The sequence below is a fragment of the Sphaerodactylus townsendi genome, unplaced genomic scaffold (assembly GCF_021028975.2).
Source record: "Sphaerodactylus townsendi isolate TG3544 unplaced genomic scaffold, MPM_Stown_v2.3 scaffold_403, whole genome shotgun sequence".
In the NCBI taxonomy this organism is placed as follows: Eukaryota; Metazoa; Chordata; class Lepidosauria; order Squamata; family Sphaerodactylidae; genus Sphaerodactylus; species Sphaerodactylus townsendi.
In genome coordinates, this window is record NW_025950587.1 from 1 (window position 1) to 13758 (window position 13758).

General features: G+C 48.3%; 1 protein-coding gene across 1 annotated transcript; it reads right to left on the reverse strand.

The window, feature by feature from the left end:
* Positions 1-6: 6 nt before the first annotated feature.
* Positions 7-12802, reverse strand: LOC125425406 (vacuolar protein sorting-associated protein 45-like; the record flags this gene model as incomplete). Its single annotated transcript, XM_048483014.1, has 4 exons — positions 12672-12802; positions 11171-11231; positions 1820-1899; positions 7-135 (listed from the first exon to the last, which is right to left on the reverse strand). Coding segments are annotated over exons 1-4 (390 nt in total), but the record flags the coding sequence as incomplete, so codon positions are not given.
* Positions 12803-13758: the final 956 nt, after the last annotated feature.

The following is a 13758-nucleotide window of genomic DNA, read 5'->3' on the forward strand; positions in this document are numbered from 1 at the left end:
TTATACGTCTAAGGAAACAGGAGCTGAGGAAAGAGTTACATCCACACACACACACCCTCCCTGTACCTGGAAGGAGCCCAAGATGTTGAGGGAAAACACGTGCGGATTCACAGCAATGAAATCTCCGTAGAATTCCTGTCAAACAAAACCAAGTCAGGGTTTGAAGCTGCGGCAATGCTCTCTCTCACACACACACGCACTGTGCAGGGGGTTGACGTTTTAAACACAACGTGCCAACCTCAATAAAAGATTGGGGAGGTCTTAATCGAGAGAATATAGGCCTTGTCAAGAGGCAGACGGAGCAGGCCGCCTCAGGGGTTACCGTTTCTTCTACCTCAGGCAGAATGAGACATCTCGAGCCATTCCACAGCACAGTCATTGTTGACAAAGTATTATGCTTTGTCTAGAGAGGCCCAGCAGGTCCACTCTTGTGCTCACCAGTGGCCTACTGGAGAGCAAGGACACAATCCCAGGGGTGAAGAAAGGGGGAACTACGCCCGAGGTGAGTGTGCGCCCTTGCCACGCTCCCGCACTGCCCCAGAACGCCCCCACCATGCCCCCCGCTCAGGTGGGTGGGGCTGAGAGAGCTCCAAAGAACTGTGACTAGCCCAAGGTCACCCAGCTGGCATGTATGGAGTGCACAAGCTAATCTGGTTCATCAGATAAGCCCCCACAGCTCAGGCGGCAGAGCAGGGAATCAAACCCAGTTCCTCCAGATTAGATACACGAGCTCTTAACCTCCTATGCCACAAGAAGAAGAAGAAGAAGAAGAAGAAGAAGAAGAAGAAGAAGAAGAGGAAGAAGAGGAAGAGGAAGAAGAGGAAGAGGAAGAAGAGGAAGAGGAAGAGGAGGAGGAGGAGGAGGAGGAGGAGGAGTTGTTGTTGTTTGGATTCATATCCCCCCTTTCTCTCCTGTGAGAGAGGCTTACAAATTCAAGGGACTATCAAAGGGGCTTACAAATTCCTTTCCCTTCCCCCCCTCACAACAAACACCCTGTGAGGTGAGTGGGGTTGAGAGAGCTCCAAAGAACTGTGACTAGCCCAAGGTCACCCAGCTGGCGTGTGTGGAGTGCACAAGCTAATCTAGTTCCTCAGACAAGCCCCCACAGCTCAGGCGGCAGAGCAGGGAATCAAACCCGGTTCCTCCAGATTAGAGTACACCTGCTCTCAACCGCTACGCCACTGCTGCTCAAAGGAGTGATTTGATTAGGTGTTCCTGCATTGCAGGGGGTTGGACTTGATGGCCTTTGGGGTCTCTCACAACACCATGATACTATGATTCTAAGACCGCCTTGACGGATCGTTTCGTTCTGCCCGTCCGTCCCATGCCCTGCAGCATTTTGTGCAAAACAAAGGCAACCGAAACACGAGCTGATGCACCAGGCCTGTTACAAAACGCTTCTCGTTCTTTGCCAAACCCCCCGCCCACCCCCAACCCTGTGTGGCGACATTGCTTGAGGTAAAACACCGAGGAAGCCGAGGACTTTTTATACAGAATCACTGCAGGCCGTCTTTGAAGCCGAGCGGGGTTCGCCAGTTCAAGACAAGAGCCTGTCGCAGCCTAAGGCATTTCCCAGCGATCCTCTCTTGAAACATTCACAAGGCCCACAAAACAAAGGGATATTTTACACTCACACAGGGAGATTCTTGACCCTTTAAAAAAAACCTTTTGCTTGCAGGCAGCCGTGCCAAACCGGGCACACCTTTTGAAGCCCCTGCCCGCAGTTTCGAAGGGAGTGTGCTATGCGGCACGGGCAAGAGACGGCTCCAGAAATGAGGCCAGGGCCCTTCTGGGCACGTTGCTCTTCAGAGTCACGCACCTGGACCTCGGCGACCACTTCCTGCTCGTCCGCCTCAGCCAGACACTTGATGTCGCTCTTGCTGATCACGTTGCTGAAATCTGAAACGAGACAGCACAGAGGTAGCCAGTGGGCAGGCAAACGGGAACCACGTTCACGAAGCAGCGACAGGATGAAAGACATAATCGGGAACCTTTCAGACAAAAAAGAGAGCATTTGTTTTCTAGGGCTTCGGTGACACCAGAAAAACAAACAAACAAACTGTTCAAATGCTGTGCAACACAGTGGAGACTTGAATGGAAATATTTCATTATATGCAGAGGTGGGATCCAGCAGGTTCTCACAGGTTCCCGAGAGTAGGCTACTAAGTATTTGTGTGTGCCGAGAGGGGGTTACTAATGGGTGGTTTTGCCACGTGATTTTTGCCTGAGTTACGCCCCTCCTCTCAGCAGTAGCGTGCAGAACTTGAAGCAGTCTAGCAGGAGGTGCACCGGCGTGTGTGGCAGCCTGCACCTGCGTGCATTCATTTCCCGCCCAAGGACCGGCCTTGCCACAGCCCCGCCCAGGAATGCCCCACCCCCGGAATGCTCGGCCACGCCCCTGTCGTGCCCCGCCCAGCCCCATTGGCGCTACGCCACAGTTTGAATCCCGCCACCATGGGAACCTGTTACTAAAATTTTTGGATCCCACCACTGATTATATGTTATATGATACTACACAGGTGTCAAACTCGAAGCGCTCCAGATTTTATGGACTACAGTTCCCATCATCCCCTGCGTGCTGGCAGGGGATGATGGGAACTGTAGTCCATAGCATCTGGAGGGCCGCGAGTTTGACACCTATGTTCTACTATATGACTCAGTAATTGATAATACAATTATTCATGTGAAATTGATTTATTGTATATAATTTAGTTGTATATAATTTCATTTAGACAGCTGATTAAACAGTAAGTTTTAACTGGCAGATATTTGTATAACACAGTGTTGAGATATTTGTATAACACAGTGGAGCAAATGGACTCACACCAAGACATAGTGAGGCCCCAAACAGTGTCAAGGAGATCACACAGCACTGCCAAGAACTGGTAATTCAGTCATTTTTAGAAGAGGAAGAAGAGGAGGGAGAGGGAGTGGGAGGAGGAGGAGTAGTAGTTTGGATTTATACCCCCTCCCCTTTTCTCTTCTGTAAGGAGACTCAAAGGGGTTTACAATCTCCTTTCCCTCCCCACACCCCACAACAAGCACCCTGTGAGGTGGGTGGGGCTGGGGGAGCTCTGCTGAGCTGCGACTAGCTCGAGGTCACCATGCTGGCATGTGTTGGAGTGCACAAGCTAAACTGGTTCCCCAGATAAGCCTCCACAGCTCAAGAGGCAGAGCGGGGAATCAAACCAGGTTCTCCAGATTAGAGTGCACCTGCTCTTAACCACTACACCACTGCTGCTCCTTGTTTGGTATTGGAATCTGTAACTTGCTCAGCTTGGGCAGAAACCAAGTTTTGGGAGCAGACCGAGCGGGCTGGCATTTGGAAACAGAGTGAGACAGCCAAGGCCAATAAGCCGCTCGCATTAGCCAGTCCTATTCAGAAGGCTATAGAAAATTAAAAGGTCAACTATTGGATAGAGAGTTCTCTACCCTAATCACCGCAGCCAAGAAAACATGCTCCCCCCTGTATTTTTCTCTCCCATTTGAACAGGGCCACTTGGCAAACTACCTGTATTGCTTAATAAACCCTGCTCAAAGGAGAGCCATAATGCTCGCCAGGTTTAATGTGATGCCTTCTGCCTTGTTACATGGCAGATTTAACAAGCAAGAAAAGGCTAAAAAATTGTGCCCGTGTAATGATGGCTCAGTTGAATCTCTGGCCCACCAATTATTACACTGCTTCAGATTCAAGGAAATCAGATCCAAGTATGTGAATCTATGGATTCAAGCATAGAGTCTGCTGCTCTTACCCACTACCTTTGCCTAGGAGCAACAGTGGTGTAGTGGTTAAGAGCAGGTGCACTCTAATCTGGATAACCGAGTTTGATTCCCTACTCTGCCACTTGAGCTGTGGAGGCTTATCTGGGGAACTAGATTAGCCTGTGCACACCAGCACATGATAGCTGGGTGATCTTGGGCTAGTCACAGTTCTTCAGAGTTCTCTCAGCCCCACCCACCTCACAGAGTGTTTGTGGGGGGGGGGAGGGAAAGGAGATTGTAAGCCCCTTTGAGTCTCCTTGCAGGAAAGAAGGGGGGGAGGGTATAAATCCAAACTCTTCTTCTTCTACTGTGGTTTTTTTTTGCATGTTTGGCTGGATTTGTCAATTAATTGTTTTTAGCGTTTGATCTGACGGTTTTTGAATATTTTAATTGGTTTTCACTAGTTTCATGGACTGGTCTTGTCACTGTGTTGCATGTGCTTCTTTGATTTTTAAAATAAAAATAAAAACCAGGAGAAACTTTGGTAAATAAATAAACAAACAACACTTCCTACTTATCTCAGATATTGTAATTGTAGTTCCTGTGTTGCTAGGGGGATAGGCTAGATGACCCTGGAGATCCCTTCCAACTGTATGGTTATATAAAAACATGGCTATGGCAGGCATTGCAAACCATAACTCACTACACAACTTCTAAATGTTTTAGCCAGACAAACATGTCCAATGTCACACTGCATAAGACCCCTTTTTCTCCCTCATCTCCACAAAGGTGTTTGGGAATCCCTGAGTCACTGAACTATCATTTCAGAAGAGCTCGGAGAAGCAGGAAGCGGAACATGAAAACAAATGGCGTGTTCCTCCCTAAATGCATTTCCCTGGAGTAATCATGACATCTAGAGGCCGGTCTAGGTTCACTCACACTGCACCGACAAGGCCAATCCTTTCTGTAGAAATTCATTAACATTTAGAGGGGCACCTAAAAGACTGACAAATCCTTATCCCAGCATCAACGTTTATGAGTCAGAGCTCACTTGCCATATTCATCATGAAGAAGAAGAAGGAGAAGGAGAAGGAGAAGGAGAAGGAGAAGGAGAAGGAGGAGGAGAAGGAGGAGGAGGAGGAGGAGGAGGAGGAGGAGAAGGAGGAGGAGGAGGAGGAGGAGGAGAAGGAGGAGGAAGAGGAGGAGAAGGAGGAGGAGGAGAAGGAGGAGGAGGAGAAGGAGGAGGAGGAGGAGGAGGAGGAGAAGGAGGAGGAGGAGTTTGGATTTATATCCCACCTTTCTCTCCTGTAAGGAAACTCAAGGTGGCTGACAAGCTCCTTTCCCTTCCTCTCCCCACAACAGACACCTTGTGAGGCAGGTGGGGCTGAGAGAGTTCTGAGAGAACTGTGACTAGCCCAAGGTCACCTAGCAGGAATGTAGGAGTGCGGAAACACATCTGGTTCACCAGATAAGCCTCTGCCACTCAGGTGCAGAAGTGGGGAATCAAACCCAGTTCTCCAGATTAGAATCCACCTGCTCTTAACTACTACACCTTGCTGGCTCTCTGTTCTGTAGAAATTCATTAACGTCTAGGAGCATCTGAAATACTAACAAATCCTTATCCCGGCATCAGCGTTTGTGAGTCAGAGCTCTCTTGCCATATCAATGAAGTGTTCATCCATCGGGGAGATGTATTTATTTCCAAAAAGGCAGAGAGATAATATTAAACGTGGCCAACTTAAACTTTTTTTCCAACTGAGTAATTATCCCATTCACGGCAGATGGTCCTCATCCACTCTGAGTGGACTGAGCAGTCTTTGGGCTGGATATCTCTTGAGTCTGGCCGTATTTCATAACCTCTAGTGCCCTCCACGCAATTCTTGCAGCATTCAGCGTATCTAACAGACGCAGCACATCTGCCTACCGGATGCAAGTTTCAGTCATCTGATAAAGTGACCTCACAAAAGCTGATTCTGGTTTATTACCCTTAAGGTGCCAACTCAGCTAGCATTAATAATATTAAATAACATGATGTCAGGCTGGAGCCCGGCATCTATCAGAGGGGCCTTGATGGGGAAGGGAGATCCACCGAACTGACCAGAACACTTTCATTTTCCTGTGGAGAAGAAGTGGCGTAGTGGTGAAGAGCAGGTGCATTCTAATCTGGAGGAACCGGGTTTGATTCCCCGCTCTGCCGCTTGAGCTGTGGAGGCTTATCTGGTGAACCAGATTAGATTGTGCACTCCAACACATGCCAGCTGGGTGACCTGGGGCTAGTCACAGTTCTTCAGAGCTCTCTCAGCCCCATCTACCTCATAGGGTGTTTGTTGTGAGGGGAGAAGGACAAGGAGATTGTAAGCCCCTTTGAGTCTTCTACAGGAGAGAAAGGGGGGGTATAAATCCAAACTACTCCTCCTCCTCTTTCTTCTTCTTGGCTCTCACAGCTAGAAATGTTATCTTCATCTCTGACCTTGAGTTTACTTCCCATTCCTGCTCTTTGCGCTTTCTGAACTATGGGATCATATTGCAGACTAGGGAGGGGGGGAGGAGGAACGGGGTTTGATATATTGGGGCTGTTTCCACGGTTCTGGCAGAACCAGCTTTTCCCTCATCATAAGAACATAGGAACATAAGAACTAGCCTGCTGGATCAGACCAGAGTCCATCTAGTCCAGCACTCTGCTACTCGCAGTGGCCCACCAGGCGCCTTTGGGAGCTCACCTGCAGGAGGTGAAAGCAAGGGCCTGCTGCTGCTGCTGCTGCTGCTCCTGAGCACCTGGTCTGCTAAGGCATTTGCAATCTGAGATCAAGGAGGATCAAGATTGGTAGCCATCCTGTCGTGTCTACTAATAAGGGCTTCTTAACCTCAACGTTAGAGTCTGATTTGGGTCACAGATCGGAGTTTTGATGCATGATCATATATAATCAACCAAATAAGAGAAGCTTGTGTCTCCTTCTTCTCAGCCTACAAATCTGAACTCACTTTGAGATATGTACACCAAAATCTGTCCTTCGGTCAAAAATTATTTTATTCTGCTTCTTCAGGAACCAGCTCAAAGCAACCAGCAATTTAAAAAACACACACTTAATAAATATCCATTTCAACGCGAGTAACTTAAAAAGAATACTGTAAACCTAAAATTCCCTCATCTGGGTGCCCCAGGCTAGTTTAGTCTTATCAGATCTCGAAAGCTAAGCAGGGACAGCCCTTATTGGCATTTGGATAGGAGACCACCAGGGAAATTCAGGGTTGTGATGCAGAGGCAGGCAACAGCAAACACAACTGTTCATCATATTGTCAAGGCTTTCACAGCCGGAATCACTGGGGTGTTGTGTGGTTTCCGGGCTGTATGGTCATGTTACAGTAGCATTTTCTCCTGAAGTTTCACCTGCATCTGTGGCTGGCATCTTCAGAGGATCCTCTGAAGATGCTGTGAAGGATGGGGAATATCCCCAAGTAGCAGAGTTGCACAACACACTGGAACGCGGTAGGAACTCAGACGCACACAGCAGCTCGGCTTCACAGAAGCTGTCCTACTTTTATTGTTCACAATGTTGTTATCACAGTGCGGAGACCGAATTCACACAGAGGCAAATACAGTTCAGTCATATATACATTTCTCCGTCCAACGACATTGCAGCTTCAATTAAGCCCAGAATGAGGCTGAGTCATGTGACAACCGTCAACTAGATTTTGCTAGTCAGACACCAGTTTGACAGTGCTCTGACACCCCTTCCAAAATCTTTTTACAGTTGTGCCTATTTACATTTATTTACATCCATATTGCATACGTTTAGCATTTGTAGCGAAGCTAGAAACTTTTGTTTCACCAACGGTTTAGTTAACAGTGCTCTGACAGATGCCAGCCACAGATGCAGGCGAAACGTCAGGAGAAAATGCTACCATAAGAACATAAGAACAAGCCAGCTGGATCAGACCAGAGTCCATCTAGTCCAGCACTCTGCTACTCGCAGTGGCCCACCAGGTGCCTTTGGGAGCACACCTGCAGGATGGGAAAGCAATGGCCTTCTGCTGCGGCTGTTGCTCCTGAGCACCTGGACTGTTAAGGCATTTGCAACCTCAGATCAAAGAGGATCAAGATTGGTAGCCATAAATTGACTTCTCCTCCATAAATCTGACCAAGCCCCTTTTAAAGCTACCAGAACATGGACATATAGACCTTTTAAAGCTAAACATGGACATCCAAGCCCTTTTTAAAGCTACCAGAACATGGACATACAGCCTGGAAACAACACAATACCCCATCTGTTCATCCATTGCCCTGACATGAATGGCCCATGCTAGCCTACTGTCATCAGATCTTGAAAGTTAAGCAGGGCCAACCTGGTTGGTATTTGGGCAGGAGAATGCCAAAGAAGACCAAAGTTGCTACACAGTGGTCAAGGGGGATTTGTAACAGCTGCCCTGAGACCGCAAAGGGAACAGCGGCTGTGAAAAGGTTACCCAAAGCCAGGTGCCTTACTAGTAATGTACCGAAACCTGTGTTCCTTATCCAGGTACTCTCAGACAGCTGAGATTTAAAAATATTATTAAAAGGAAAGAAAAAGAAATGATAAGCAGTTCTCTCTCAACTCTAGACAGCTCCAAGTATAAAGACAATACAATACAAGGCTATTCGGCTCAAGGCAGAAGAACAAGCACAAGAAAGTCTTCGGAAGAATCCTTTAGGAAAACATCCCTATCTAAAGTGGTGTCAGGGGTTTTAAGGGATAGGCTCATCCAGAGCAGTGGTTCTCAACCTGGGGGTCGGGACTCCTCTGGGGGTCGAACGACCCGTTCACAGGGGTCACCTAAGACTCTCTGCATCAGGGTTCTCCACCTGTAAAATGGATAAATGGTAGGGTTGGGGGTCACCACAACATGAGGAACTGTATTAAAGGGTCGCGGCTTTAGGAAGGTTGAGAACCACTGGGCTAAACAATTTGACCAGTAATTAACCAACTGGGTATCGAATAGAGTCGAATCTTCTAGATCAGTGGTTCCCAAACTTATTTGGCCTACTGCCCCCTTTCCAGAAAAAATATTACTTAGCGCCCCCTGGAAATTAATTTTTTTTAATTTTAATAGCAATTAAACAGAAAGATATATGTATTAATGTTTCTCCTGTGGCCATCATAAGCATAAGCATAAGCATTTTTATTGTCATTGTGCACGCACAACGAAATTTACAGCAGCATTCCTCGATGCACACAATTTCAGACTCACACATCATCCTCACTTTCCCTTCCTCCACCCATCCCTACACAGCCCCAAACACATCAATACGAAGCCGCAGAGTTTAGCATAGCCACAGCTCTGGAGTAGAAGCTGTCTCTAAGCCTCTTTGTCCTAGTTTTGAGGGCCCTGTATCGTCTGCCGGATGGTAACAGTTCAAAAAAAGTGTGCTGGATGAGACGGGTCTCTCAGAATATTTTGGGCTTTCTTGAGGCTTCGGGAATTATAGAGTTCTTCCAAGGAGGGGAGAGGGCAGCCGATAATCCTCTGTGCAGTAGTGATCACCCTTTGGAGCGCCTTCCTATCTGCCACTGTGCAACTGGAGAACCATACACAGATGCAGTAGGTTAAGACACTCTCTATAGCGCAGCGGTAAAAGGACACCAGAAGTTCTCCATCCAGTTGTTGCTTCCTTAAAAGTCTCAGATAGTACAGTCTTTGCTGGGCTTTCTTAACCACCGCGACAGTCTGTACGCCCCAGGTCAAGTCCTCTTTAATCATAACGCCCAGAAATTTAAAACTGGCCACCCGCTCTACTTGATCTCCATTTATAGTCAAGGGCTGAATTTCTGAGCTATTCCTTCTATAGTCCACTATAAGCTCCTTTGTCTTGTCCTGGGAATCACTGTTCTAGATCAGGGGTCCCCAAACTTTTTAAACAGGGGGCCAGTTCACTGTCCCTCAGACTGTTGGAGGGCCAGACTAAAAAAAACTATGAACAAATTCCTATGCACAAATGATTGTAAAATGTTTGATTTCACCTTTCAGCCTTTCTGTCATGGTCTATGTTTAGAACAGTGACCAAAGTATGTCAAGTACAGGGTGGGCTCCAAATATTGTTGGGGAGGCTGTGGAATACCTTCCCCTGTAAAAAAAAAAAGGCAGAACTTTCCCAATGAAGCATTCCATCTAACCCAGGATCAGGTATCTTCCTGGGTTCTTTCCTCCCTAGCAGCCAGCGAGCGATTCGCCAGCCTGGCTGATGCCAATGGGAGTGAGGCGGAACAGAAAGCCTGAGAGCAACACATGGAGTAGCCGAGAGGGAAGGGTGGAGCAGGCGTTGCCACATGTAAGGTTTCCAACTCTGGGTCAGAAAATTCATGGAGATTTGGGGGTGCAATCTGAGAAAGGCAGGGTTTGGGGTGGGGAGCCCACTGTCCAAAGTAGTCATTTTCTCTAGGAATTGATCTCTGTCACCTGGAGGTCAGCTGTAATTCTGGGATATCTCCAGGCCTCCCCTAGAGGTTGGCTACTCTTACATAGAGGTAGCATCCACAAATATGTCTCCTGCCTGTGATCAGCAATGTTTAGAAAGCAGCAACTCCAGTCACAGAAAAAGAGCAGACCGGTGGGCATTGCCTTGTTGCATAGGGGAGAAAGGAGCCCAGGAGCCCAAGGGAGCCGATCTGGCAGACCCCGAAGGCTGCGGGTATATCCAGAGCTCTGTTTTCCCTCCAGCAGACCCAACAGTCAAAGCCACGGAGACCCGTTCGCCGCCTACCAGCCGGTCCCGCAGGGTGGGGGGTGGGGATCGCCCTGTTTGCTTTCAGCTGGCCTTGTTGGCAGGGGCAGAGGTGGGTAGCCCCATTCTCGGGTTGTGGGGGGCCTGAAGGCAGACAAGCGACTGCAACCACAACAACCCAGTGGGAAACCCTCCCGCGCCACCAGACCCGAGCCCTACATCAATGGCCGTTGGGGCCGGTTCCTCCTCTCCCTCGAGACCCCACTGCACATGAATGGAGCCATCGCCGCCATGCCTGGCGGGCCGGATTAATGCCTTCAGGGGGCCACATTTGGCCCCCGGGCCGTAGTTTGGGGACCCCTGTTCTAGATGAAGAAGGAGGTGACTCCTACCTGAGCATTCTTGGCAATTAAGCCCAGTCTGTCCGGTTTAGAATGTGGCCTTGTAAAAGCCAGTTCTGTTATCTAAAGAATAACACCACTTAAACTCAACACAAACACAGTTTACAGCTTTAGCGAGGCCAAATGGTTGCATTCTAAAAGACCTAGCCCAAACCAAATGGTTGCCTGATAAAAGACCCAATATACAAGATAAATGATCTCCAAGTAAGTTTAAAGGAATATATACACTTTCTTCACAGCAGCAGATAAATATACTTAACAAATAAACAAGTGTAGATTGTCATGCACAATGCAACAAGGTGAATACAGTTGAGGGGCAGGGAGAAAAAATCCAGAGAGGACAATGTAAACAAGCATGACGCATACTTACAAATGAAGTAGATGCTGTATTTCGGCCTGCGCAGTTCTTGAATAAGGTAATCCACATTCTCCTAAACAAACAACAAATCCAAAACGTGGCAAGATCAGAAAAAAAAATCCCAAATCAATACAGAAGGTCAAGAGGCACTTTCAATCCAAAGCACGTACTGACCCCCTGTCCAAACCAAAAGAGTCAGGAATGCCGTTCGCCAGTTATCAGCACCATCAACTACGGTATATGTCTCATTCTGAAGTGTGGCCCCCATCTGTGGATATCAAAATCTGCAGATCGGGGCCACACTTGTCCAAAACAGATTTTCTACAGACGGGGGTGGCAATTACAGGAGAGAACCCAGCAGAAAAGTGGGGAGGGGGAAAAGATGGGATTCCCTCCCGCAAATCTTGCAGGCTTGCACTTCTATATTGCAATGCCAAAGTCAGCCAAATTGGAAAGTTACCTACCTGGTGACTGGAACTGTGAACAGGCAAGACAGATCTTCCTACAAACTTGAAATGGTTTGGGCAGAAAAAATGTAAAATCTAAAAAACAAACGAAAAACAACCGCCGTACCCCGCCCCCTGCCCACAACTGCAAGTCCTTTGTGACAGCACATCAGTACTAACGCTGCTAGCTCCGGGTTGGAAAATTCCCGGAGATTTAGGAGTAGAGCCTATGGAGGGTGAGACCTCAGTGGAACATAAAGCCATAGTTGTCGTGGGCTTTCCAGGCTGCGTGGCCGTGGTCTGGTAGATCTTGTTCCTAACGTTTCGCCTGCATCTGTGGCCGGCATCTTCAGAGGTGTCTCACAGAGAGAAGTGTGTAACAGACTTCTCTCTGTGATACACCTCTGACTATGCCAGCCACAGATGCAGGTGAAACGTTAGGAACAAGATCCACCAGACCCCGGCCACGCAGCCCGGAAAACCCACAACAATCAGTTGAGTCCGGCCATGAAAGTCTTCGACAAGACACAAAGACATAGAATCTACCTTCCAAAACAGCCACTTCCGGGAGATCAGGTTTAATTCAGGGAGATCTGCAGGGGCGTAACGAGGCAAAACCTGAGTTGGATGCCCCCCCCCCCCACGGGTGACCACTCCACCACGACCAAATTTTTTTTTTGCACCAGGACATTGGTGCCTGCAGGGGGTGCATTTTTAGACATATCAGCACCAAAATTTCAGCGTGTCATCAGGAGACTGTCCTTATGCTACCCCCCAAGTTTGGTGAGGTTTGGTTCAGGGAGTCCAAAGTTATGGACTCCCAAAGGGGGTGCCCCCATCACCCATTGATACCCTGAAATTTCGGTGCCTCTAGCCTAAAAACTGTGCCCCCTGCAGGCCAAAAATGGAAAACCAGTAAAAATACCCAAAAACGAACCCTGCATTTTGATGCCCCCCACAAGTTGGTGCCCTGGGCAGCTGCCCACCTTGCCCAATGGGCATTACGCCCCTGCCTGGAGGTCAGCAACTCTACTTGGAACCAATTCTGACTGAAGCCAGGGAAATACCTTAGTCGGCCGCAAGAAGCAGATGGCTTTCAAGTGTTTCATGTTCTCCCGGTTGGTTGAATCGATGCGCTCGAAGAGGTAAACCTCTTTCTGCAAGATCTCCGACTGCGTGTACACCATGCTCACGATACTGGTCTGCAAACGAGAACGCGAAGGAGCAACCTGTCAAAATCATCTCAGCTCACCTACCGTGTTTCTTGGAAAATAAGACAGTGTCTTATATTAATTTTTACTCCCAAAGATGCGCTAGGTCTTATTTTCAGGGGATGTCTTATTTTTCCATGAAGAAGAATCCTGGGGTTCTGGTGTTCTGTTCGGCGGGCATGCTTCCAAACAAAAACTTTGCTACGTCTTACTTTCGGGGGAGGCCTTACATTTAGCACTTCAGCAAAACCTCTATGTAGGAAAAAACTTCAGCAAAACCTCTACTACTAGGAGCAGCAGTGGCGTAGGAGGTTCAGAGCTCGTGTATCTAATCTGGAGGAACCGGGTTTGATTCCCCGCTCTGCCGCCTGAGCTGTGGAGGCTGATCTGGGGAATTCAGATTAGCCTGGGCACTCCCACACACGCCAGCTGGGTGACCTTGGGCTAGTCACAGCTTCTCGGAGCTCTCTCAGCCCCACCTACCTCACATGGTGTTTGTTGTGAGGGGGGAAGGGCAAGGAGATTGTCAGCCCCTTTGAGTTTCCTGCAGGAGAGAAAGGGGGGGGATATAAATCCAAAACTCTTCTTCTTCTTCTATGTCTTATTTTCAGGGGATGTCTTATTTTCGGAGAAACAGGGTAACAGTCCTATGTGAGGCTCGGGCAGATTCCGCATGGGCCAAAAACAGTGGTGTGAAAACGGTGTGAAAACGGTGCAAAAAGGGTTTAAAACAGCGTAAAAGGGTTTTCACGGTTTTCACACTGTTTTCACACCGCTGTTTTTGGCCCACGCGGAATCCGCCTCAGTGTGAGAAAGGAAACTGCCTTGTCTGATTATCTGAAGCAAACAGGCAGTTATACTCTTGAGTAAGGCTGTTCCCTCCCTGGATTCTGTGAAATTGAGTTGTTCCGCCGGGCCTTTGGAGGGCCCAGTCGCTGAGGTG